The sequence below is a fragment of the Drepanopeziza brunnea genome, assembly GCF_022702325.1.
Source record: "Drepanopeziza brunnea f. sp. 'multigermtubi' strain 214-2 chromosome Unknown ctg11, whole genome shotgun sequence".
Lineage (NCBI taxonomy): Eukaryota > Fungi > Ascomycota > Leotiomycetes > Helotiales > Drepanopezizaceae > Drepanopeziza > Drepanopeziza brunnea.
Genome location: NW_027094074.1, coordinates 1,368,254 through 1,392,739, shown reverse-complemented (window position 1 = coordinate 1,392,739; position 24,486 = coordinate 1,368,254). Strand labels below are relative to the sequence as shown.

The following is a 24,486-nucleotide window of genomic DNA, read 5'->3' as shown; positions in this document are numbered from 1 at the left end:
GCGACTGCGACTTGAACCCAGACCTGGAATCCGACAGGGCGTGCGGACGGTGCTCGAGGGTGTTATGAAAGGGAGCAGATGTGTACTGCGTGGTGTAGTGGTTTCCTGATAGCAAAGCACGTTAATTGTTGCGCGTCAATAACAGACCGATAGATGGCTTGACATGTCGCAAGGGACCGGAGGCGATACCGGTAGGTACCGGTAGGAAGGGGGTAAAGGAGCGCTTGCCTGCCATTATACTTCATGCAACCTAGCGTGGAACCAGGAATACCGAAGTTCACAGGATGACCGAGTCAAGACGCGGCGGGATCGATTAAAGCGTCATGAGGCCATAAGGCAGAAACAGGCACACACGCATTAGACAGCCACTCGGACGCCGAACCTCCGACGGAGCTAATCTCAATCAGGTATAGCCTACATCATTCCCGCATTAACTACTCCGTAAACGATTGACTAACAAACGCGCTCATAAAATCGGCTAAGTCGCTAAACTCCGATACTTTATATAAAAATTCGAGTTCGAATCGAATTTAAAGTTTCGCTCGTGATTGATTTGATTCGAGTATCACGTGCGAGGCTCGTCAAGCGGCCGCTAGCTTCGGCTAACTAATCCTTTATTCTTTTAACCAAGGCCTGCTTGCTAGCACCGTATAGTAACAAAAAGAAAGCTAAAAGCGGAAGTTTAAAGAGCTTTACGTGCACGCTCGAATCAACACGTGACGTAATAATAAACGTAAAGCTTTTTCAATATAAGTAGTAGTTTATTTCGAAATTAATACACGTTCTCGATAAAAGGCTAAAATAGCTTATAATCAGCTAAATTAAATAAATAAAAATAAAGGTAACGTAAAAGAAGTCGAGCGCACGTGCTTGGTATTATAAAAAGCTAAAAATAGTTTTCATTTTATTGAATTTGCTTTAAGTCAAACGGCAAAGGAAGTAGCGGGAAAAGTGGCGAGAGAGGTGGCGGAAAAGGTGGCGGAAGAAGTGGCGAAGGAGGCTGTGTTATGCGTGTATGCCTGTTTCTGCCTTATGGCCTCATGACGCTTTAATCGATCCCGACGCGGCCTGACGAGATGAGTCGATGTTTTTTCAATTGACTGATGTCAACAACTGATTGTGGAAAATTGAGTAGAGACAAATTTCGAGAGTGGGAAAGTTGAGGTTGTCGAAGTAACGTGTCGAGCTGTTGAATTGGCTTGTTGTATTGAGCGGGACTTGAGCAGCGTCGAGCTACCATGTCACGTGCACATATATTATTAGCCCGGCTTCAATTATCAAGCGGATTCACTGCGTCCTTCCAGTGGAAATCAAGACGCAAGCATTTCCAAAAAAGTCACCAAGAACAATTTCTGTCCCGGCAATGTTTATCCTCGTAGGTCCGGTCATCATCACAATTTTATATCGCTTTTTATCGATCTTTTCATCGGTACATTCTAACTCTCTCGCAGACAAAGATCGCGGACCTGGTCCAGATCGTCTCTGAAGATTTCAATAAGGACGCTTTCCAAGCCCTTCAAGACAACATCAATGCCAAATATGCCAACAAAGTGATCCAAAAGATCGGTCTCTGCGTCTGCCTTTATGATCTGCTGTCTGCATCAGAGGGTCTTATTGGCCATGGAACTGGACTGGTCAATGTCAATGGTGGGTGTTTTATTTACTTTATATGGATTTGCTCTCCAAGTCTGGCTGCACAAATTCTTTTAATTGCAGAATCTGGGCTGTTTTTATGCTTTTTCCCTTGCCTTACTGTTTCTGGGAGCCTCAGCCTCCCGCAGATAAGCTTCAGATGCCTGAGAGCTTCTTTTTGGGAATCTTGCCTGTACTTACGAAATTTCCCTTCCTCTGAAATTATGCACCCTATCTTCCATCTCTCCACGACCACTCTTCCCTAGCTACCTCCTTTATGATCTCTCCTCTCTCTTCAAACAGAACAGACTTTCTCTAACACGGTATACATAGTCGAATTCCGCCTCATAGTCTTCCGCCCCTTCAAAAACGAAGTCATCACCGGCCGCATCAGCAGCGCGACGCCCAGAGGAATCCGAGGTGCGTTGCCCTCCACCTACCCCCAACTCCAAAACCAAAACGCTTAAATCCCAACCCAACTAACACGAAAGTCCAGTTCGTGTCCCCTTCTTCCACGAGATCTTCGTACCAGTGGACAAACTCCCCGAAGGCGCCTCATTGTAAGTCTTCAGCTCCTACCCCATCCCATTCCATCCCATCCCCAGCCTATTCTCGAAAACCCCATCTCCTTCCCCCCTGGTACTAAACCCAATCCCAGCAATGAGGAGCTAGGGCAGTACATATGGGTCCCCGAGCCCGATGGCGACCAGCTCTACTTCGACGCCAACGATATCGTCCGTGTCCGCATCGAAGATGAAATCTGGACCGACCAGTCGCCCGTCGGACCACGGGAGAAAGAGGAAGGGGCGAGCGTCAAGACGCATCCGTACGTGCTGATAGGCAGTATGGAGGATGCTGGGTTGGGCCCGTGTCTCTGGTGGGATGGGGATGACGAAGAGGGAGAGGGAGAAGCAGAAGGAGAGGGAGAGAAAGAAGGAGAAGGAGAGGCAGAGGGGGAGGAGTAGATGAAGATGAAGATACTTGGAATGTGAATGGGCATGAGCATGGGCCTGGGACTGGGACTGGGTAGGAGTAAAGGCGTGCACAGGTAATAGCATCGGCATGGCGTTTCAGGGGGCCGAAAAGTTATCGTCTTTTGAAATAGCAGCTGCCAGGAAAATAGATAGCGCGTTATTATCGATTCCTCACTCGAAAGTGGCTATTTGCGGTGCATACTTACCTTACGGAGCTGTGACGGTTCCGTGCTATATACCGTAGTTCCTGCCTGGGCTAAACTGCTCCATCATCCTCCCCCCCCCCTCCCCCTCTCTCCCTATACCATCCCAAGTGACAAAATCATAATCATCATGTACCTCGCTAGGTACACTCACATATTTCAAACCCCTTAAACACCCTTCGCATCCCGCATCCCGCATCTCCATCCTCCAACTAAATAAATTATCAGCCCCTGAGCGAAGCCGTCATGCAGTGTGATGGAAAGTAAGTCGATTCACATACATACTTACCTACATACATACATACATACCATATGTAGGTCGGTCAGGTTACTACCTAGCCAACCAACCGGCCAACACCCCCCCTCGCCTACTACAAAAGTAACGAATAGAAAAAAACAGAAAAGAGAAGGAATGGGAGCAGATAGACGCTGAGCATAAAAAGAAGATTGAGAAGGGAAAAGGGGAAAACTTTCGACAGGGGTTAGCCAGAGGTGTTGGTCACAGCTGCCCGCCACAGCAAGCAGGAAAGAAAAAGAGGAGGGGCAGGAAGATGCGCAGGAAGCACAACAGAGCGGTAGTTTTCGTGCGGCGACTGAAAATTCGGTAAGCGCCCATCTATCAACAAGACTTCCTACCGTGTTAGGGAAAGGGAAATTTATGCGAAATAGCGGGTATTGAAGAGATGGTATAAGTTCGCTAGCGAATTTTTTTCACCCATGAGAACGGCTGACTGCTCTACTGCTCAAGGGGTATCTCGAAAGAGCGCAGCCGCCTAATGCATCCATATTCCATGCGTTCCTGTGTATCCTGTCTATCCCATAAGGAAGAACCACCAGGACCTCCCAAAATAGCCGTAGTTTGTAATACCCAACGCTACCCTTCGCGCAATTTCTGCCCCAAGATCCCGGAAAAGTACTCCAAATGTGGAAAATTCAAGAAGAGTGACCATTGGTACTGTTCACAGCTTGATCGCTCAAGCCGTTCGTGATCTTGGGCCACACAACAGCCTTTTCGAGAGCCTGTAGCACATCCTGCTTCAGGTCCTCGGCGTCTTCGATGCCGCAGCTGATTCTGACCAGATCGTCAAACACACCGACAGCCTCTCGCTGCTCCTTCGGAATACCCGCGTGGGTCATGCTGCTAGGAACCTCGACCAAGCTCTCAATGCCTCCCAGACTCTCGGCCAATGTGAAGATACTGGTCGTTTGGCAGAAGCGCTCAGCTGCTGCATGACCGCCCTTGATTCTGAAAGAAAGCATACCGCCGCCCATACCGTCTCGGTGCTGCTTGATTGCGATGGCTCTGTGCGGGTGCGAGTTCAGACCAGGATAGTTGACTGCGATGACGTTTGGCGATCCTTCCAGGGCCTTTGCAACAGCTGTAGCATTGACGGTTGCCTCTCTAGCTCTCAAATGCAGAGTTTTCAATCCTCGGTGCGCCAACCAACAGTCGAACGCCGAAGGGATAGCTCCAATAGCGTTCTGTAGGAATCCCAATCGCTCCTTCATGGCATCTGAGTTGAATGCTGCAACGCCCATCACTACATCTGAGTGGCCATTGATGTATTTCGTAACCGAGTGCACGACAATATCCGCTCCGTGATCCAGCGGGTTCTGGACATACGGACTCATGAAAGTGTTGTCCACCACAACCATAACGCCGCTCTTATGTGCCTGGGTCGCCACAGCTCGGATATCCACCAATCTCAAAGTCGGGTTCGAGGGCGTTTCGATCCACACCAGCTTCGTGTCCGGCGTGATGTGCTCCCTAATATCGACCTCAATCTCCGGCGTAAAGGTAACCTTCACACCATGCGCCTTTGCAACCTGAGTGAAGTATCTGTGGGTGCCTCCATACACATCGCTGACACTGATGACATGGCTGCCGGCCGCCAGGCTCTGCAAGATGACGGCTGTAGCAGCTGAGCCGGAGGAGAATCCTAGGGCATACTTGGCGTGCTCGAGGGCGGCGACGGCGATCTCGAAATTGTCGCGGTTGGGGTTCGAGGAGCGCGAGTACTCGTACTTGCCAACGGGCTTGCCGACGGCTGTTTGCGCGAAGGTAGTCGAGAGGGAGATGGACTCAATGACGGCGCCCGTGACGGGATCGTGGGGGGATCCAGCATGGACTGCGAGCGTGCCAAAGCCTTGAACAGGAGAGGGAGCCCGAGGCGGGGTGTCAATTGGGTGGTCGGCCATTTTGTTGGATGTTTCTTGGTGGTTATTTTTTGGGGGAGGGGGGGTTTCTTTTTTTTAAAAAAAAGGAGGGGGAAGCGGGCGGGGTGTGATTGATACTTTACGCACTTACTTGTCGACGAGTTGACGTGGGGCAGATAAGTCTCCGTAGATCTTGGGGCCGTGCAGATCCGATAAGGATTGAAAAGTAATCTGAGAAGATAGAGTTGTGGAGAGAGAGAGAGAGAGAGAGAAAGAGAGTTCAGACTGGCTTGAACGAGGGTGAGTGAAAAAGAGTTCTGTGGGGATTTGTTCTGCAGGGTGCAGCGCAGGGTGCAGGTTCAGCATTAAAATCTTCTCGCTAACCAAGGCCGTTGCGGGCCGCGACAAAGCCATAAGCACGCATACTTAGAAGCACGTTCTTACAATGTTCTATTAGAATAAGTGAGCACCTGGGTAAGAATGATGCCGTTAAGCAGGTACTACTTAAGGTAATATCCCCAGCCCTTGCTTGACCTTGGATTACGCAAATCAGTCACATCCCGTGACTTCTTGCTTGTCCGTCGTCACATCTCCTCCCTTCCACTCTCCCTCGTCCGACACGTCTTGGTTACTCAAAACGCCATGCAAGAGCCAGAGAGATACCAGCTGTCGTCAGTCTCAGACCACCCTCACATATACAGAAATACAGAAATACAGAAAACGGCGCCTTTCTTGCTGATTGATGCCTGCATATCAATCGGCCTTCTGACAGTAAGAAGTTACTGCCTCACCATGCAGAGAAAATCCCATCTGGATACCCAGCAGCCGCACCCTATCCCTTGATCAAGAGACCGAGATGAGCATGACCCCCCGACGGGCACATACAAAATCAAAGCTGGGCTGTCAAAGGTCAGTCAGTATCTGGAAAGCATCTCATCTAGAGATGTGTCCATCTATCTTGGAAGATCTGTGGGCACTATAATCATACAGCTTGCAGCTGCTGACCGTTTCTTACAGATGTAAGAAAAGAAAGATCAAGGTTAGCACAGCTATGGTCCCTCGTTGCAATCCAACTTGATGCCTTTTAGTGTGATGAGATACACCCACAATGTAGAAATTGCGTTCGACATGGTACGCAATGGGGAAGCCCAATGTTCTCCTATGTTCTCAGTCTCTCACCCTTCTCCCCAGACTCCCTCTTCATCGGCCATTCACTGATTTCCCCCGTGCGACAGGAGTTTCCTGCGACTTCGAGTACCCTGGTAGCCCATCATCCTCCCCCTCGGGACCTAGTCCAGCTCTTTTAAGATCTGCCTCTGATGCCTCGACCTCGGGATCCAGTGATACCATCGTGCCACTCTACCAGACCCCTTCGGAGCCTTCGGCGTTAGTCAGGGCAGATTCGAATCCAGCCGCGTCTCGAAGCTTAGAACTCAAGCTCTTGCATCACTACACGACCCTTACCTCACAGACGTTTTCGGATACGGATGAGCAGATTAAAGTCTGGCAGATGGACATACCAATGATAGCGTACGACTCGCAGCATCTCATGGATGCCATGCTGGCAGTATCGGCTTTGCATTTGCGGTCTACGTACCCGGACGACCATAGCCTGATGAGAGCTTCACATGGATACATGGCTTCCTCGATCGCTCAATACTCGAATCTACTACGTCAAGGGCTTTCCAAGCCCAATGCCGAGGCCCTTTTCTCCACATCTGCTTTGATAGCTTTCCAAGCATTGGCATCTCGGCGTTTCGATGCCCAGACGAATGGTGTTTATACCTTACCGCTGGCTTGGTTCCATTCGTTCCAAGGAGTGAAAACGATCGTGTTGTCAAGCTGGCAGTGGCTTCGAACAAGCAACCGCATACACCCGATTATCAACAGTCAGCCAGCCTTGTTCCTTGAACCAGACCCAGAGCGAAGATTGTTCTTTGCCCCACTATTGCAGGGCCTCGAAGAGCAACTCGATAATCTTCCCGTGCTAGCTCGTGCCGAGACCAAGCAAGCATATGAGCATGCGGTTTCATATCTCAACTGGGCTCACAAGAAGCCTGTCCGGAATCGCATTCTGGGATTTGCAGCTACCGTGTCGCGACGATTTGTAGATCTGATGGCAGGTCGAGATTCCCGGGCGCTTGTGATCACCGCGTGCTTCTTCGCTTTGACCAAGGTGGTGGACAATGTGTGGTGGTTGGAGGGCGTTGCGAAGCGTGAGGTCAACGGTATTTTCAGCCTGCTCCCGCCGGATTGGTGGCCCAAGATGGAGTGGGCGCTGAGAGTTGCGAATCATGAAGGATTGATCGATGAGGAAACATGGGGCGGAAAATTGCAGTCTTTGCTTGAGGAGCAATCGGTTGTGAAGGCCGAAGGAAGTTTTGAGGACAATGTGATCCGGCATATCGAAATACTGGCGCAAATGAATGGCGGGCTGCTGGAGCCGTTGGATTGAGTTTGGTCCGACAATCGAGGGACCGAATCAGGCCACCGTTTGACCATTGGTAGTTCATGGCTTGGGCAGGATGCAAGAATTTAATTCTTGAAGCACCAGCAGCCAGAGTGGATGAGAGTGGGACCAAGGAATAGCGCAAATTCCAGCTCTCAGATACCAGCGACGTGGTGAAGCGAGGATTCCGACACAGGCACCATTCGCTTCCTATGTTCCGAGAGCATGAGAAGGGAAGGATCTCATGAATTAGTTCCATTGATGCATGTGAACAGAAAGATAAATGTATTCCGAGCCTATGTAAATGATCAGATTCTGTTAATCGTCGAGTCTGAAAAGATGAATGGAGGCCCAACTAAGCGAGCCGACGATTATTCGAGTCCCTTTCCATCCATGAGCGAATGAATGACAAGGGATCGCCGAGCCGCTAGCATGGTCTCGTGCCAGCGTGGCCGCGTCGTTCTTGAATCCATCTGCGCGTCAACCCCACCGAGAAATTTCATACTCAATGCCACGAATTTTTACCACGATCACTCGGTGGTACCTGCAACATCCGTCGATATACCATGTTCCGCAAACCCCGCGAAAATACTCTCGTCGATCCTACATCAACGCCCCTCAAGCCGTCAACCGGCAGAGCCCCCACGCCACCCAACACCACCACCACCCCTCTCACAACCAACACCATGGCTTCGCGCAAATCCTCGACAAAACCGCTCACTCCACGCCCCAATACCAAGACCAATGCGCCTGCCACGAGCACTAAACAGAGTGCCGGAAAACTAGCCACGAGCACCAAGAAATCATTCGCTGAAAAGCAGGGCAAGCCGAACGCCAGTATCCTGAACTTTTTCAAGAAAGTCGATGGGCCGCTGCAGGATGAGAGTATCTTCTTGGCGGCGGGGAGTATGGTGGCAAACATCAAGGCGTTGCCGAAGACTCGGAGCCTGGACGCTGAAGAGGATTTTGAGGATCTTTATGGAGATGGGGAGGACAGGTTCAATGAGTCTGGGGGCCCGGTGAAGAAGAGGAAGATTTCGGGGGATGGTATGGGAGGGGCAACGGGTAATTATGGGGACTGGGTGGTGGGGAGCCCGGATACGAAGGTTGGGGAGGAGAGAGTAAAGAGTAGGTGTACGCCGCCGCCGCCTGAGATGAAGTCTATTGAGAAGAAGGACAAATCAAAGCCGAAGCCAAGGAAGAGGAAAGGTCCATTTCTGTCGGACTCAGAAAGCGATGGTGAGTTTGAGGAGAAGAATGAGTATATTCAACAGGAAACTGTGGCTGCCGAGAGGATGGAGCTAGATGCTGTGGTTTCAAATCAGCCGGGAGTCATAAACGAACTGGTCGAGACGAAGCCGGGTTCCCGGGAAGCGGTACGGACGAACAAAACTATCGTCCCGGTTGTAGCAAAGGTTGTTCCGATCAAAGTGTCAAAGTCCAAGCCGAAGATTGATGTTAAGGAGGCACAAGCGAAATGGGAGCAGATGCAGCCGAACACGCCGCCTCCCGAGACTCCGGATGATAGTGAAGTGTCGTCATATGGAGGGGGAAGCAAAAAAACGAAGAAGAAGACCAAGAAGAAGACCAAGAAGGGAAAGGATCCTGCAGTACCTGCTCTAAAGAAAGAAAGCGCAGGTACTAAGGCGAAAAAAAATGCGTCTGTGCCTTCGCTAAAGAAGGAGAACACCAGCGTGGATGAATGGGAGAAGTTCGAGGATTTTGAAGATTTCCACGAAGATATTGATGATGAGTTTGGCGATGGAGAGGAGGCTGTCGAGAGGAAGTGGATGGAGGAGCAGGCTAGGCTGGAGGCTGACGAGATTCGTAAAGAAGAGGATCTGGGCGAAGACGAAGAGCCGTTCAGTGGCTTCGACCATGTCCTTGAGTTTGGGCAGTCGGTAGAGGGAATGACTGCGAATTGTCCAATTTGTGAAGCGAGTCTGGATGGCATCAGTCCAGATGATGCCACGAGGCATGTCAACGGATGTCTCGATGGTAATCCCATTCCCTTACCAGAGCAGATTCAATCTCCCAAAAAGCCAGAGCCGAGTAGAGCAGCAAAGTCGATCCCTGCAGGAGCAAATCGTTTTGCCCGAAAAGCAGCAATAGCCAGACCAGGGCAGGCAAACCCCTTTGAAGTCGCCCCTACAGCAGCAGCAACCGCCTCCTCGGCCTTCTCGAAGCTTATGTCGGGCCATGCTGAAGATGCAGCTTGGGCGAACGCTGCAGCTGCGGAGACTAAATCCAGAGGAAAGCCGGCTTACGAAAGGACCTGCCCCTTTTACAAGATCATGCCTGGATTCTTCATCTGCGTAGATGCTTTCAGATATGGTGCTGTACAAGGGTGCAATGCCTACTTTCTGAGTCATTTTCATAGCGATCACTACATTGGGCTCACGTCTACATGGTGTCATGGCCCTATTTACTGTAGTAAAGTGACTGCGAATCTTGTCAAGCAACAACTTCGAGTTGACCCAAAATACGTGGTTGCTCTCGACTTCGAAGATCGCTTCGAGATCCCAGGAACTCAAGGAGTGGCTATCACTATGATTCCCGCGAATCATTGCCCAGGCAGCTCCCTCTTCCTGTTTGAGAAAGTCATCGGCAAAGGAGCCAATCCAAAGACCCAACGAATCCTCCACTGTGGCGACTTCCGTGCCTGCCCAGCACACCTCGCTCACCCTCTCCTCATGCCAGACGTTGTCGATTCCATCACTGGTAAGACGAAACAGCAAAAGATCGACGTCTGCTACCTCGATACTACCTACCTCAACCCCAAGTACTCCTTTCCCTCTCAAGAAGAAGTCATCAAAGCCTGCGCAGACATGTGCGTGTCCCTCAAGAAGGAGCGCGCCGAAGAGACCGACGCCTGGGAAGTGGTCAAGCGCGAGCGTGCCGGGGCTGGCATGACTAAATTCGTCAAGAACTCTACCATCAAAGCTGAAGACGACAGCTTAGCCATGTCTCTGTCTTCCAAAGACGCAAAAGCGCGCGGCAGGCTGCTGGTAGTGTGTGGTACCTATAGCATTGGTAAAGAGCGCATCTGTATGGGTATTGCTCGCGCACTCGACTGCAAGATCTGGGCCCCGCCCGGCAAGATGAAGATATGCAGGGCGCTGGAAGACGAGGAGCTGATGTCGCGCATGACCACCGATCCAAAGGAAGCGCAGATTCACATGCAGATGTTGATGGAGATTCGGCCGGAGACGCTGCAGGATTACTTGAACACATATAAGCCGCATTTCAGTCGCATCGTGGGCTTTAGACCGAGTGGGTGGAACTATCGGCCCCCTGTTTCTCGGTAGGTCACCCCTTTTCCCCTTTTCTCCAATTCCTCTCCTCGTACTTTGAAATTCATACGCAAATCTAACCCGCCCACTAGCTTTATAGCCTCCCCCTCCATCTCAACCATCCTCCACTCTCCCAGTTGGCATTCCTCCTTCTCCATGTCCGAACTCGTCCCCCAGCGCGGGAGCACGCGCGAAGCTTCCTGTTTCGGCGTCCCGTACTCCGAACACTCGAGTTTCCGCGAGCTCACGATGTTTGTGTGTGCGTTGCGCATCGAGAAGGTAGTGCCGACCGTGAACGTGGGGAGCGCGCCGGGACGGGCCAAGATGAAGGGGTGGATTGAGAGGTGGATGGCGGAGAGGAAGAAGAACGGGGTTGTGAAGGTGGGGGAGGGGGGAGAGGGGAAGAGAGAGATCAAGTGGTAGTAAGTAGACCGTCGTATAGATAATCATCGGTTACCTCAAATAATAATTCGAAAAATTACCGACCTGGCCGGTCGGGGTATTTGTACAATTTAATTCAAGGTAACCGACGATGATAGTACTGAGGTTGCAAGGGGGAAACGCGTCTCTACTCTTTTTGCGCATTTCGCTTCCTGTTGTAAATTTCAAACTTGACGGTACGGTACAGAGTCAGTCCTAAAGTGAGTGAGTGAGTGAGTAAGCAAGCAAGTCTCTCGCCTCGTTTTCCCTACCCGCCGAATAAATAACCAGCCAGTAAGTAGTAGTATTACTATTACTATCACTAGTACTAATACTAACCAACGACTTCGGGCCTCCCTGGGCTCCCTTCTTTTTTTTCTTCTTTTTTTTTTTTTTTTTTTTTCTTTTTTTTTTTTTTTTTTTTTTTTTTTTTTCTTTTTTTTTCTTTTTTTTTTCTTTTTTTTTTTTTTTTTTTTTTTTTTTTTTTTTTTTCAGTCTTTCATCTCCCAACTTGCTCCACTTTTCCGTTTTCCATTTACTGTTTACCGTTTACCGTTTTCCGTTTTCCATTCCCTTTACTTCACTTTCTTTCTTTCTTTCTTTCTTTCGCCACCCCCACCCACCGCCACGCCTCTACTTACTCTCGTCAATGTCCGTTTTCTCGTCAATGTCCGTTTCTCACCAACGCCCCGTTTCCTCGCAGTCTCTCTTTCCCTTTCCGTGCCGAGCAAGCGAGCGAGCAAGCGAACGAGCAAGAAAGCAAGCAAGCAAGCAAACGAGCAAGCAAGCAAGCACCACTGGCGACTTTTCGCCGGCTGATCATCACTACTGTCCAATATGTAATATGTAATACAGTATGTAACAGTATGTAACATATAATCTTTGCAACCCACCTAAACTTTCCGCACACGGGAAACCTTCCGGACCTGAACCGCCCTGGTCGTCTTGGCACCGTCAACGTGGGAGACGATACCTTAGCCAAGCGAGATTATTTTTTTTTGGTCCTTGAATATTGATCCTCGTGGTAGCTATTTGATTGACACTGGATGGCCCATACTTGTTTGTCGGTTTGCTGAACGAATTATTTTGATTTGGTTGGGTTGCGTTTCGGTGAGGGATATAGATATATATAGATATAGATATATATATATTTATATATATATGCATATTTTATAAATAACCGGCTTGCTCTCGCAGAGTACCATCTTCAGCAAGAGGAGAAAAAAAAAAAAGAAAACATAATGGGGAAAAGAAGAAAGGAAAAAAAAAAAGGACCAAGAGAGGTGAAATCAATCCCTCTCCTTCCGTCAATCTCATCTCGGTGAGTCGACATCCGAGTACAGCCAGAGAGCTCAATCGCATGCGGCTCTGATCGAATCGATCTTTTTACCCATCCTCCTTATCAACGCCCAAACTCCGCCGCCCCCGTGTCTACATGATGGGCGGCTACCAAATTACAGAAACCAGACACCTTCGTCAAATAAAAAAAATGATCAGAATCTATGCATAAGGCGTCTTCGACTTCTCGTTTGTCTCCTCGTCGGATGTTTCTTGCCGCTTGACACCGGGTTGACAGGACGTCGGCATCGTACTCCTGAAGTAGCGGTGTATCTCGTTACTGTACTCGTCACCGCCCATGCCTGCGCCGCCGTCCTCGCGCGACTGCTTCTCGGATTCCCGCCGCGCCCAGTCTTTGCGCATGTCCTGAATCTTGTTGGCTTTGTCGAGCACGGGATCGTAGTGCTTGCCCACGCCCGTCATGCGCTCATACACCGAGAGATGCTTGGGGTGGACAGCGATTCCGTGATACTCGCTATCTCGGCCGTCTCGCAGGTAGGCCCATCTGCGCTCTTGCTCTTTGAGATCGAGACCGGTGGTGTCCGGGAGGAAGATGTAGGTCAGAAGCATGCCGACCAGACCGAACCATGGGACGAAGTAGAACTTGGTCTGTGTGTCGATGTAGTTGTAGAGCACTGCAGCGAGGAGAGCACCGGTTTTGCCAACAGCAGCCGACACACCGTGAGCTGTAGCACGCACCGGAGTGGGGTAGACCTCGGCAGCGACGAGGAAGCTGACGCTGTTGGGGCCGAATTGGTTGAAGAAGGACGACAGGAAGTACATGGCCTGAAACATCTTGATACCGTCGATGGAGGTGTAGTATTTGAAGTGGAAGGCCGGGATGACGAAGAAGATGAAGTCCATGAAGAAACCGACTTGTTGCATCATCTTTCGTCCGTAGAGCTTGTGGTCGATGAGGAAGGAGGCCAGATAATACCCTGCGAGCGAGACACCAACGTTGACCAGATTCCATAGCCAACCAGTCATGACATTCCCCGACGCGGCGGAGCTTGGAGAGATGACCTTGATGAATTGGGATTGGAAAAGCTTGTTTCCGTAAAAGAAGACGTCGTTGCAGAACCAGGCTCCGGCAGTGGCAACGAGACGCGGCCAGAAGTATTTGAGGGTGAGTTTTAACGATTGGACGTCGTATCCGGTGACCTTGGCCTTCTGCTTTGCCTCGTTCAGAGCCTTGGAAGCCAGAGGCATCTTGTAGGTACGATAGTAGACGAGCCACAGGGTGCCGACAGCTGGGATCGCGAAAGAGACACGGAACGTCCACTGTACTGAGACGAAAGAGTAGGGAGGGTTCGCGCTGTGATGAAAGATGAGGAGTAGGACGATCAGAACGACCTGATTGAAGAATTGGCCCCAACCTTGCATCAAGAAAGCCGTGGTGACTTTGCGCCCACGGTGAAGACGATCCTCTTTGGTTGAGACCCGACCCGAGCCAGTGGCATTCTCCATAGCGGCGGTCGCCGTCATGGGATACTCCCCACCAACACCGATACCGTAGAAGAAGAGGGCCCATCCGTAACAGATGACCCATCCGTTCAGATTGAGGCCCCAGGACGCAGTGAGCCAGAGAAGACCGAGAAACATAATGGCGGCATCTTGAATAAGTCCGAATCTTCGACCGATGCTGTGGGGGGGAAAAGCGGAAGGGTGTCAGAAACGAGAGCGGTCTGATGGAATCAACGGGCGAATCCTACCTGTCACCAGTGTAACCTATAAGAATCTGGCCAACAATGATGCCGACAATTTCCAGGTATTGAACGGCATCAACCCACGACTGGCTGCAAACCTCGAAGGTTTCCCAGCAAGTTGGCCAGACGGCTTGGAACAGTGGCGTCAGATTGCCAATGGAGAAGAGAACATATCTAGGTAGGTAGGAAGAGATGAAAGTCAGCGTTCGGTCATGTGATGTGTGGATAGGATAGGATAGGGTAGGTAAGCACATACCCTTCGAGGCCCAATCCGGCACCAGGCAGAACGGCGTTCTTGAGGTACCAGGCCACAGGAGAGAGAGGGTCTTTTTTCGCCATGGAAAGGAAGGAGAAAAACTCTTTCTTAGCCTCGGCATTGCTGGCTTTGTTGACGAATCTGATTTGCTTCAAGGCTGGGAGATCGGCCCAGTAGATGCCTTCTGGGGTGTAGAGATCATCGGGGTGGAGGAGGTCGTGGAAAAGTTCCATCTCGCGGACCTTTTCCTGAGCAGTCGCTGAGCTATCAGGAGGGGCGACTTGACCGTAGATGGTCGGGGGCTGAGGAGGATCGGACATGTTGTGGACTTGAAGTTGAAATTGAAATTGAGGTCGAACTCGAGTCAAGAGGGGGGGGGGAGGAGTAAATCGAGGGAGATGATATATAAGGGACCGACAGATGGCAGGCGTGCTGCTAGTATGTCGAGTAGTAAAGTGTTGAGGAGGTTAATGCGGTGTGGAATAGTGTCCTCAAAAGCCCCATTCCTGTTATTGGCGTTGGAAGGTCTAAGTATCGTGGCGAGTCGAGGGCATGAATGAAAAGATGGATGAGGGAACGCGTGAGTGAATGCGTGAGTAGGTAGCTGTGTAGGTGACGGCGAGTACGAGTGACCTCGTTTGGTGAGTGAGCGGACTGGGGGAGTGAGGAAGTGAATTAGTAGAACAAGATGCAAAGATGCAAAGATGCAAAGATGCAAAGATGCAAAGATGCAAAGATGCAAAGATGCAAAGATGCAAAGATGCAAGATGCAAGATGCAAGATGGAGAGGCGTCAAGTGAAAAGATATACAGTGAAAAGATATAAAGTGAAAAGATCCAAATATGACCGGGGCCCAGTGCCGAGACTAAGGCCAGTTCCAGGGCCAAGGCCAAGGCCGGAGAATTTAGTAGTAGTAGGCAATCCTGTGACTGATGTTGATAAGAGGTAGGAGTTCTACAACCTACTACGTACGTAGTACGTAGTACTAGTACCTACAGAGTATATCAAACCTACTTCAGCTTCTTCAAACTATTCTCGCAGGGGGGCCTCGTTCGGATCCATCACGCACTGACGATTGCTTCTCATAGGGTAATGTCAATGATGATCAGAGAATACCGGTAGGTAGTCAGGATCACAATAGAGTAAGGATAATAAATAGTAATACCTAATACCTAATACCGATAACCATAACCACTAACAACCATCAACCCCCAAATTGCCGCACCCTACCGTAGACAAGCGGTCAACTGACAGCGAAGCTTTCCCCCAGAGTCAAAACAACCCAAGATCGGCATCCATTGTCCATACCGACATCCTTCGTTATAGTACAGGCCGCAAAAGCCTCAAAGCCTCGAAAAGCCTCAGAGCCCTACGCCCCAAAGCCCCAAAGCCCTAAAGCCTCAAGGCCTCGAACACCAGACGTGGCATTCCACTCCTCGGCCCCCCCCCCATCCCACCCGGATCCCATTACCTCCAGTACCTCTCAAGAGTCGAGAATCAACCACGAGGTCGGCATCGCACCACATCAATGGATGAAACGAATCCGATTGTCGTCCCCACGGCCGTTCGCAGCCAATCGTTCCGGAACGTGTGCGGACGGGTTGGCCTAGGTACCTACTCCACTCCACCGCCACGCTGGACCACCGACCACCGACCACCGACCACCGACCACCGACCACCCGCACGGGCCGTACGGAGGTGCCGGGACCATCGTCACGTGTCTCACCGCCTGCAGAATCTCTGCGATTCTGCCGGGTGACATAACTCTGGTCCCGGCAACTCCGTAGATGAATTGGATATACCGGTGGATGTACTGGGCCATCGACCCCCTTCTCCACAATACCTCCTCCACAAGAGGTATTTGATTGGTGCACTAGGTATCACCATCACCATCACCGACCACATCTTCGAGACGGCCTTTGCTGATGTTTCCAGCCATGATGCTTCGTACGTGCATCCGTTAGTCAAACGAGTCACATGACTGCCCGACTAAGGCCCTTCGCGAGAATGGATAAAAGATAAGCCGACGGAACAATCCTCCGTTCGTACACATATGAATCCCATCCCCTCCCCCTACCCTCCCCTCCCCTCCCATCCCATCCCATCCCCATCCCCTCCCGTCTTCCGCTGCCTCTACGGAGCCACCACCGAAACCTCCGCCCCCAGCCATGCCATGCATCGCTGCCCATTCACATTCATCTCTTCCATTCCGGTCCTAGCAGCTTGAATCTTCCGTCCTCCATCTCCATTCAGCAGCTGTCGAGGACCCCAGACCCAGGGTCCAGACCCGATCCCCTGCCGCATGACGTCTGCATCCGCGTGTGGTCTCGAACGCCATACTGAAAAGCTTGCCGAACGACCCCGACGCCGCCACAGCCGCCACAGATCCGGATTCTCCTGTGCTTGACGACGTGCCAATTCAAGCTGGCCCATGCGTTCCTTCCTGGGCCTTCGTCAGATGGTCGACAGACAGACAGACAGACAGACAGACAGACAGACAGACAGACAGATATGCCCATGAGAAAGGTCAAATGGGAAGAGAGGGCAGGAGACAAGAGGATCATCCAACCCCTTTTTCTCTTTAGGAAGGCACTCCGGAGTACTCAAAACTCCAAGCCTGGAAATCAACTAATGATCTTGGTAAGCGGCTTGTCGGTCTATCAATTATTCTTTCCTTTTTCTTCGGCATCTATTTTGGACCCGCTCTCCCCCCTCCCCCTGGTGCAATTGAAAATATGATGTCAGAAAGGATGGATCCACGTATCCTGGAAGACAAAAACCGATATCTCGGAATGCAAGCAAGGCTTGTCTTGAGGACAAAGATTGATTTGAAAATTTGGCAGGGCTTAAATTGTTGCATCTATGACGATTTCCGATACCTATATGGGAACGGATATGCTGGGCGCACAAATACAAGCAAAGGACAAGGAAACGCACAGGGCATATTGCTTCCCTACCTACCTACCTAGGTACCTGCTTACCTACCTGGTTATCCAACCCCGGACGGGAAACTCTTATATACAGTACTTACTCGTACTCGTTAGCTGCGACGAAGAATTAGAATTTGGGGTTTTACCTTTATTTCTTCTTCCTTATCTTTTCCGCATTTCCCATTCCCGATCAGCAAAACTCTGTCACTCAGTCAATGGGAATCTAGGCGAGAGGCAAGTCTCCCTCCTCGTGGCTAGGCTGCATACCTATACTTCGTACATATGTTTAAATAAGCATTACGGCATGCCGGCCCGGCGCGGCTTTCTCTCTGATAGGCCGCCCTGCGCTTGCTGCTCGCAGAACTTCACCTTTCAGTTGATTTCCCGAATCCTTGAAGTTCTAGATATCAAGGGGTAAGGGTAAATAGGAAGGACGATGGGATCATAGGCTTGAGATACAGATTATAGATAGCTAGATACACACGGCCAAGAGATTCCGAAAGCGACACATTACGTTGATGAAGTAAGTAGTCGGGCACGTCAAGTGCGGCAGTTATTGAGTTCGCCCGAACTAACTGCAACTCTCACAACTCCCCCTTGCTCGCCTTACTACCACCAGCTCTGGCCCTCCCACCCTTCAGCGCCTCCAGGAATTCCCGTCCCCAAACCTGCTTCTCATGAGCGCTCACATGATGCTCCCAGCATCCATCATCCAACATGCGCTCTGTACTCTCACACACCTTCGCCTCCGCCACGTTGCCTTTCGGCCAGACGCCCAATTGAGCGCCCATACCCTCGTCAAGAAAGTTGTCCATCACGAGCTGTGCCACCTTCACCCGCACACCATCAAACTCCTCGCCCTTCTTCAGGAAAATAGTGAGCAGGAGATCCATGCCGCGCTTCACGATGAAAGAGTCTCTGATACTAGGGTCCTTGAGGAGCCCGCTGATAGCTGAGACTTTCGCCTTCAAAGCCCCAGCATCGTTCTCGCGGCCGAGGCGGTTGTGAAGCATGGAAACGAAATTTGGCGGAGCTGCATCGGCTCCCATTTCGGACTTGATATGCTCAACTTGGCCGCAGGAGGGGTAGACGATCATTTTGCTATACCCGGCGACCTCCTTCAAGGCAGTGGGGTTGTTCTGGATGGAAGAGGCCAGGATGTTAGCTGCTTTGTGTTCTCTACTGCTCTCCTTGGCTGAGGTCTGTCCAGTTCCGTAGCCAAGGGTCAGACAGACCAGTCGCTCGAGGACCGGCCCGTCTTTGACGATTTCGAGACCGTAAAAGATATCGTGAGATAGCTCGCGGAGATCGTCGAGTGCTGAATCGAAACCTTGGCCTTCCAACTGGATTGTAGCCATGGCTTTTTGAAAGGTGGTGAACTCGTCACTGGCTGGGGGAGGAGGGAGGATCTTGCCCGCGGCTTCGTAAGCGGGTGCGTCTTTAGGAATGTGTGGTTTTTGTTCTGACTCATCAGGTTGCGGGATCACGACTATAGACTGCTCGGTGGTTGGTAGTTGATCTGTTGGTATTTCTAGGACTCCATCGATTGCGCCCTCCTCGCCCTCCATAGGTATATTCAGCCGCGCCTCTTTCTCCCCGGACCATATGTTCATCCGTACGTGTAGACCCGGTGGTAGATCCTGGCCTTCTCTTACGGGTTGAAAGTCCTTCGTCGGCTGGAAAATATGTGGATAACAGTCTGTTGGATCGGAAGTTGAACATATCAAATCTGAGCCTGCTTTGGGAGATTCTGAGGGTGGCGAGGAAATTGCTCTCGCTACTATGGGTAGGCTGAGAAATATGAGGCCCAGAAGGCGACGCGCGGATGGGAGAACCATCTTTTAGATGGTGCGTAGATACTGGTATATGGAGTGATCGTCGGTTTCCGGAGTGTTTTTCCTCTTTGAATGTTCCCTTTTCCGCGAAGACGTCTCAGTGAGTCACAATAGAGAGGATACGATTGACTTTTCGCTTCAGTCTTCGCAGTATTCGCCTCTGTCGCTCTGCTTCCTCGGCTTCGGCCACAGCTTTGTCGAAGGCGTGTATATCGAACGGCACTGATTTACCTTCGGCCTGTCTTTGTAATTCAGCCTGCCAGGAATCCAGAACCTCGGGATACACAAGGAATAGCTCTCTGAGTTCCCAACTTGATCGCAAAGTTGAGCAATCCTGCCACTTGACTAGATACCAGATCAAACTGGGCACGCCGGCGAGGGCCTCGGAGGGCGAAGGGATCTTCACAGGGAATTGCGCAAGAATCTTTTCAGGAGCGTGTATCTGGCCGTCGTCGGTTTCGAGAGAGGCAAGAGATTCGTTGTCCTCGTCACTTTGGTCCTCCAAGAAGTCCGTAAATGCTGACAGCGAAGCTGCGGAAGCCATTTAGAGGACAAGTGGCCGTCTTTGTGTCCAGATGAATTCCGATTGATGTCTTGCCTTTGGGCCAAGCCTCTCTTACTCGGCTCAATAGCTCACCGCCCTGCTGACTAAGCCCGTGATCTGGTGAGGAGCAACGTCGAGCTCAGCGCGACCGCATGTAAGTTACATCTGCGCCCAATCGATTCATAACGCCATGTTTGCACTCAGGAGAAAGGCAGTTGAATCTGCTGGGCGTCTTCCTGCAGCTGTGAGCCGGAGGACTTCCCCATATTCGACCGCACACCCCGAGAAGGCCGGCGATCATGGACATCACCACCACCACGAAGGACCCAAGACAGAGTCGCTTGGAGTCAGTACAGCCAGTCCTCGGAGGTGGACGAAGCCATACTGACAGGAATATAGACCCAGTTCTTCGTCGCTCTTGCCATCGTTCCCCTCTCCTTAGGAGTCTACGCCGTGTCAAGACCGGATGCTCAGGGTCATCCACGAGGCTTCTCGAACTTCATTGGAAGCTATTACACGGAATACAAGGACCGATGGACGCGAACGAACAGTATCCATACCGCTGCATTAGAGGCGGCTGCTTTCGATCGCAACCTGTTCCAGAGCACCCCAGGAACCAAGCATGTTGATCTGAGATTTCCAGAGTAGGCATTATTCGGCATACTGTGGTAGCATTGCTGATCGAAGGTAGAATTTTCAACACCGGATCTCCATTCAACGTTTCGGCTGGCCAGGGACCAAGGAATATGGATGCGTTGGTCGCGCATTACGAGAAGCAAAACTCAGATGCAGAGGAGAAGAAGGCCAAGGCGTTGGCAGCGAAGCAGAGCTAGATGGGTTGATACCAAAACTGTACAAACAAATGTTATTATGGCTGTTCTTTCCAGCTGAGTTTAACTGCAAAATTGAAGGCGCTTTGATGCCAAGTTTTGGTAGGTCTTTCCATTTTCTTTTTGAGGATGCCCGTCAGCACCTCTTTCTTGGCGGCTTTGTTTCTTTCGTTATATCTCATCAAGCAACCACTATAACAGCTCTTTCTTGGTGGCTTCGTTTCTTGCGTTATATCTTCATCGAACAATTACCATAACAGCTCTTTTTTGGCGGCTTCATTTCTTTCGCTATATCGTCATGGAACAATCACCATAGCACCTCTATCTCGATAACACCTCTCTCTCGCCGGCTTCCTTTCTTTCGTTATATCTTCATTGAACAATCGCCATGGCCGAGTACTTGGGCGCGGAATTAATGAACCTGGCAGCGGCCCTAGAGATACCTCCAAAGATCCATCAACCCGTATCCGACAATAGAACCGGTATTCCAAAAGCTCCAGGGGTGGTCTCAGCCTTAAGCGATCTTGGCACAGATGGAGTGCCGGGCTCGGGTCAGGCTGGTGTAAAGTGGCCTCCGTCTTCTGGAAGATTGGGAAATTGGGACGGCTGACACTGATGTGTGCAATAGCCGCCCATCGCCGTTGCCGAACCGTCTCAAGGACAACGTCAAACCAACGGCCAGCGCCTGAATCGCCATGAGATGCTGGCCAAAGACGGTGGTAGGAATGCCATCTCCTCTGCTCGGAACGTTGTACTGATACTTTTAGACTATTGGAATGCACACCTATTCCCTGGCCCGGTGGACACACGGGGATTCCCAACATCAGATGAAGGTGAGCGAGATCTAGTCGACTGTCCCAGGGATAGCTTGCGGGCATGGTGCTGATGGAACAGAGAAACTGTACAAACTTGAGCAAGGGTCTGGGACCCGATTCGTAATGCGTGCCCAGTACAACATTCCCAAGGCTACCTTGATCATGGAAGATTTCTCCTTGATTACGCTTTTCTTGCGCGGTACGGATCCTGCTGGTAAGATCAGTTAGTCCTCATGTCCACGCCCCATTGTCCCGACAGGCCAGTCCTGCTGTCTTAGCCCGCCCATGTTATAGGAAAGTAAGTACTGAACTGAGCAGCGCGCGAATCTGGAGACCTGTACAAGCGGCTCGCCAAAGAGGTCAATTCCTTGTACCGAATAGCCCCCGCTGTCGCAAAATGGATCAGGGACGTCTACGGCGAAAACCGGGATCGCTGGCCACTCTACGCCTGGGACCGATACTCTCTCTGCGGACCCAAAGTAGGCGGCAAATTCACTGGCCACTGGCGCAGCCTGTTCACGAGCATCAATTGGATCAGCCACTGTTGCCTGCCTAACTCTCGGCTCGATCAGGTCAGGAATAGCAACAAGATTGATACTATCCTGGCCTCCGTGTGCGCAACGGAGGACATCCTGAAGGGTGAAGAGGTCACGCTGTTCTTCGATTCAGAGGACGATCCGGCCAGGCGCCAGGCCGTGTTAGGCTGGTTCAGTGGGGACCTGAGGAACTGGTTCCGGCCGACTTGCGGATGTAGGTCCTGCTCCCGAGGCTTCCACGGTCGCGAGAGCTGGCAAGCAAGGAAGAAATGAATTGCGCGCACGGAGGAGGGACAACGACACGTTTTTAGGGTGGTAGGTAGCAATTTAGCTCGCAGCGTCAGTCATTCAAACTACAGCTTTAACTCTCGCTTATCTTGACTTTCGCACGTGAATCATTCTCGGCTGTTCTCCGAAGTAAACAAACCTGCGATGTGCAGCAAATTCTCTCAAAGTGAATATCAGATGCACGAGACAACCAACTAACGGGCTACTGCGTCTTTCTTTCCTTTCATAGGTACCCAGGGCAGATGAATCGACGACGCGCGCCAATTTTCCATCTTAATGAAAGTGCACGCATCGGGGGCGGGGGAATTAAATAACTTCTAGTAAGATGGTCCAGCACAGATGCTCGGAGGTTTTTATTTTATTTCCCCCATTGCGTATCCGACTCTGGTACCAGAACACGGGTCTACCTAGGTATTCAAACCGTCGCCTCCACCGCCGTCTTCATTGCCGCGATGTTGGAAGCTGATCGCCACCCACTCCAGTCGTGGTTGTAGAGGCCTGCGGGAAAATTTGAACATGTCAGCCAAGTTTCCCGTCCGGGACTGTATGCAGGATTTGAAAATGAAAGGAAAGAGGAAGAAAAGAGGAAGAAGGAGAATAAGAAGGAGGAGGAGGAGGAGGAGAAGAAGAAGAAGAAGAAGAAAAACGTACCCCACGCATCATCATAATCCTGCGTCCCGGACCGGATATAGTAACTGCCCGCCACGACCCAGTAGAACCAGCCGACCTTCTGCGCCGGCAGGTAGCTCCTCAAGCAGCTGGCGTACACACCCGTGCCGGAGCTGTCCATCTGGTTATGTCCCCACTCGGTCAGCAGCAAGGGCAGCGTGTTCGCCTTCGTCCCGCTCAGGGTGCTGAAGCCGTAGCGGACCAGGTTCTCCTGCAAGGTGCTGCAGCTGCCGACGGAGCCCTCGTAGTTGTGCAGCTCGAGCACGATCTTGTCGGCGTAAGGGAAGTCCGACTTGCGGAAGACGACGCCGGAGCCGAGGTCGGTGCCCTCGACCACGGGCGTGAGCGTCGTGTCGTAGTCCAGGCCCGAGAAGAAGATGAGGGGCGTAGGGTTCGCGGCGTGGATGGTCTGCGAGGCGGAGACCATGTTCGTGTACCAGAGGGGCCAGCCGTATGTCGCTTGCAGGGAGGCATTGTTGCTCGGTTTGCGCAGCTCGTTGCGCATGCCGATGCTGGTGAGTGCTGGCCAGGATTTGCCCTAGCGTTGGGCATCATATTTGTCAGTCGGTTTTTGGGGGAATGCAGAGCAGAGGAGAGGATTGGTTTGGTTTGCTTAGCTAGGGAAAGGGATAGAGAGAGGGGGGGGCAGACGTACGTGGGTGGCCATGTATTCGAGGCCGCGCTTCCACTTCGTCACGTCGAATTGGGTGTCGCCGAACCAGGTGTTGCCGTCGTCGGCTGAGCAGCACCAGTACCCGCTCGACATGTGGTTGTCCAGGTGGACGTAGATTTGCTGCTTCAAACATTCCGCTGCGACGGCATCGAACACCTGTGCCTCTCGCATCAGCTTCTTCATCCCTTATCGAGAGAGAGAGAGAGAGAGGTGGTGGGTAAGAGAAAGGAAGTGATTTTTCTCTTTCTTACCTGGAGTCTCGTGGTGCTAGCCGAGAAACTCGGGTTATTCTTCAACACCTGTTCATACACCAGGGTACCATTCGCAGTGCCCAGGGCTTTGTCGAAGGCAGCGGAGAGCTTGACGTCGCCTCCGTTGTCGAGAATATCGTCGACCATCTCAATGGCGAACGTGAGCCGGATCGCGTTCATGCCCAGGCTCTTGATGTCCGACACGATGGCCTCGATACTCTTGTATTGTAGTCCTTCGGGGATCATAACATCAGCTGACCCTGGCCAGTTCACACCCGCGTAGGTGACATTGTTCCCGAGCGAGTCGTGGATCCAGCGACCCTCAGCCACGAGGGGTCCATCTGGCCATGCGCAATCGCCGCCGGTGACGCTGAGTGCCAGGACGGCGAGGGCAGAGAGATCGAGACGCATTTTGAAAGAGCGGAAAGGAGAGAGAAGTCAGTGAGCAGATGGGACTACCCTACTTCATGACCTGGAGGATTTGATCCTCGCCCTACTCTTGTTATGTACTGTAAGTGACTGTAGCCGAGATCAAAACAACAACAGCATGCAGACGCACCCAGACTAGCCGCACCACTGAGAAATCTCAAAAATATATCCCTAACACCCTCGAGTATTTATACGAGCGCATGAGACGAACGAGACAAGGATGGGGTTGGGTATCTGCTTGGCTGTGATCAGACGACA

At 51.3% G+C, this 24,486-nt stretch overlaps 10 protein-coding genes across 10 annotated transcripts; 5 read left to right on the top strand and 5 right to left on the bottom strand.

The window, feature by feature from the left end:
* Positions 1–1,363: 1,363 nt before the first annotated feature.
* Positions 1,364–2,597, top strand: L3040_006508 (uncharacterized protein; the record flags this gene model as incomplete). The annotated part of the gene is made up of 5 exons (XM_007290078.2): positions 1,364–1,375; positions 1,452–1,647; positions 1,966–2,052; positions 2,129–2,192; positions 2,291–2,597. 5 exons carry the CDS (start codon positions 1,364–1,366, stop codon positions 2,595–2,597), a joined length of 666 nt encoding a protein of 221 aa, XP_007290140.2.
* A 1,145-nt stretch (positions 2,598–3,742) lies between these two features.
* L3040_006507 (uncharacterized protein) lies at positions 3,743–5,008 on the bottom strand (the record flags this gene model as incomplete). Its single annotated transcript, XM_007290077.2, has 1 exon — positions 3,743–5,008. One exon carries the CDS (start codon positions 5,006–5,008, stop codon positions 3,743–3,745), a length of 1,266 nt encoding a protein of 421 aa, XP_007290139.2.
* Positions 5,009–5,822: 814 nt separating this feature from the next.
* Positions 5,823–7,421, top strand: L3040_006506 (uncharacterized protein; the record flags this gene model as incomplete). Its single annotated transcript, XM_007290076.2, has 4 exons — positions 5,823–5,875; positions 5,984–6,005; positions 6,055–6,097; positions 6,202–7,421. 4 exons carry the CDS (start codon positions 5,823–5,825, stop codon positions 7,419–7,421), a joined length of 1,338 nt encoding a protein of 445 aa, XP_007290138.2.
* Positions 7,422–7,981: 560 nt separating this feature from the next.
* Positions 7,982–11,131, top strand: L3040_006505 (uncharacterized protein; the record flags this gene model as incomplete). Its single annotated transcript, XM_007290075.2, has 2 exons — positions 7,982–10,719; positions 10,801–11,131. 2 exons carry the CDS (start codon positions 7,982–7,984, stop codon positions 11,129–11,131), a joined length of 3,069 nt encoding a protein of 1,022 aa, XP_007290137.2.
* A 1,497-nt stretch (positions 11,132–12,628) lies between these two features.
* Positions 12,629–14,748, bottom strand: L3040_006504 (uncharacterized protein; the record flags this gene model as incomplete). The annotated part of the gene is made up of 3 exons (XM_007290074.2): positions 12,629–14,108; positions 14,179–14,346; positions 14,429–14,748. The coding sequence occupies 3 exons, from the start codon at positions 14,746–14,748 to the stop codon at positions 12,629–12,631; spliced, it is 1,968 nt and encodes a 655-aa protein (XP_007290136.1).
* Positions 14,749–17,942: 3,194 nt separating this feature from the next.
* L3040_006503 (uncharacterized protein) lies at positions 17,943–19,196 on the bottom strand (the record flags this gene model as incomplete). The annotated part of the gene is made up of 1 exon (XM_007290073.2): positions 17,943–19,196. The coding sequence occupies one exon, from the start codon at positions 19,194–19,196 to the stop codon at positions 17,943–17,945; it is 1,254 nt and encodes a 417-aa protein (XP_007290135.2).
* A 94-nt stretch (positions 19,197–19,290) lies between these two features.
* On the bottom strand, positions 19,291–19,737 carry L3040_006502 (uncharacterized protein; the record flags this gene model as incomplete). The annotated part of the gene is made up of 1 exon (XM_066154141.1): positions 19,291–19,737. One exon carries the CDS (start codon positions 19,735–19,737, stop codon positions 19,291–19,293), a length of 447 nt encoding a protein of 148 aa, XP_066011124.1.
* Positions 19,738–19,927: 190 nt separating this feature from the next.
* Positions 19,928–20,570, top strand: L3040_006501 (uncharacterized protein; the record flags this gene model as incomplete). The annotated part of the gene is made up of 3 exons (XM_007290072.2): positions 19,928–20,083; positions 20,137–20,381; positions 20,429–20,570. 3 exons carry the CDS (start codon positions 19,928–19,930, stop codon positions 20,568–20,570), a joined length of 543 nt encoding a protein of 180 aa, XP_007290134.1.
* Positions 20,571–20,955: 385 nt separating this feature from the next.
* L3040_006500 (uncharacterized protein) lies at positions 20,956–22,191 on the top strand (the record flags this gene model as incomplete). The annotated part of the gene is made up of 5 exons (XM_007290071.2): positions 20,956–21,129; positions 21,196–21,286; positions 21,335–21,400; positions 21,462–21,596; positions 21,701–22,191. The coding sequence occupies 5 exons, from the start codon at positions 20,956–20,958 to the stop codon at positions 22,189–22,191; spliced, it is 957 nt and encodes a 318-aa protein (XP_007290133.2).
* Positions 22,192–22,621: 430 nt separating this feature from the next.
* Positions 22,622–24,210, bottom strand: L3040_006499 (uncharacterized protein; the record flags this gene model as incomplete). Its single annotated transcript, XM_007290070.1, has 4 exons — positions 22,622–22,704; positions 22,858–23,413; positions 23,531–23,704; positions 23,800–24,210. 4 exons carry the CDS (start codon positions 24,208–24,210, stop codon positions 22,622–22,624), a joined length of 1,224 nt encoding a protein of 407 aa, XP_007290132.1.
* Positions 24,211–24,486: the final 276 nt, after the last annotated feature.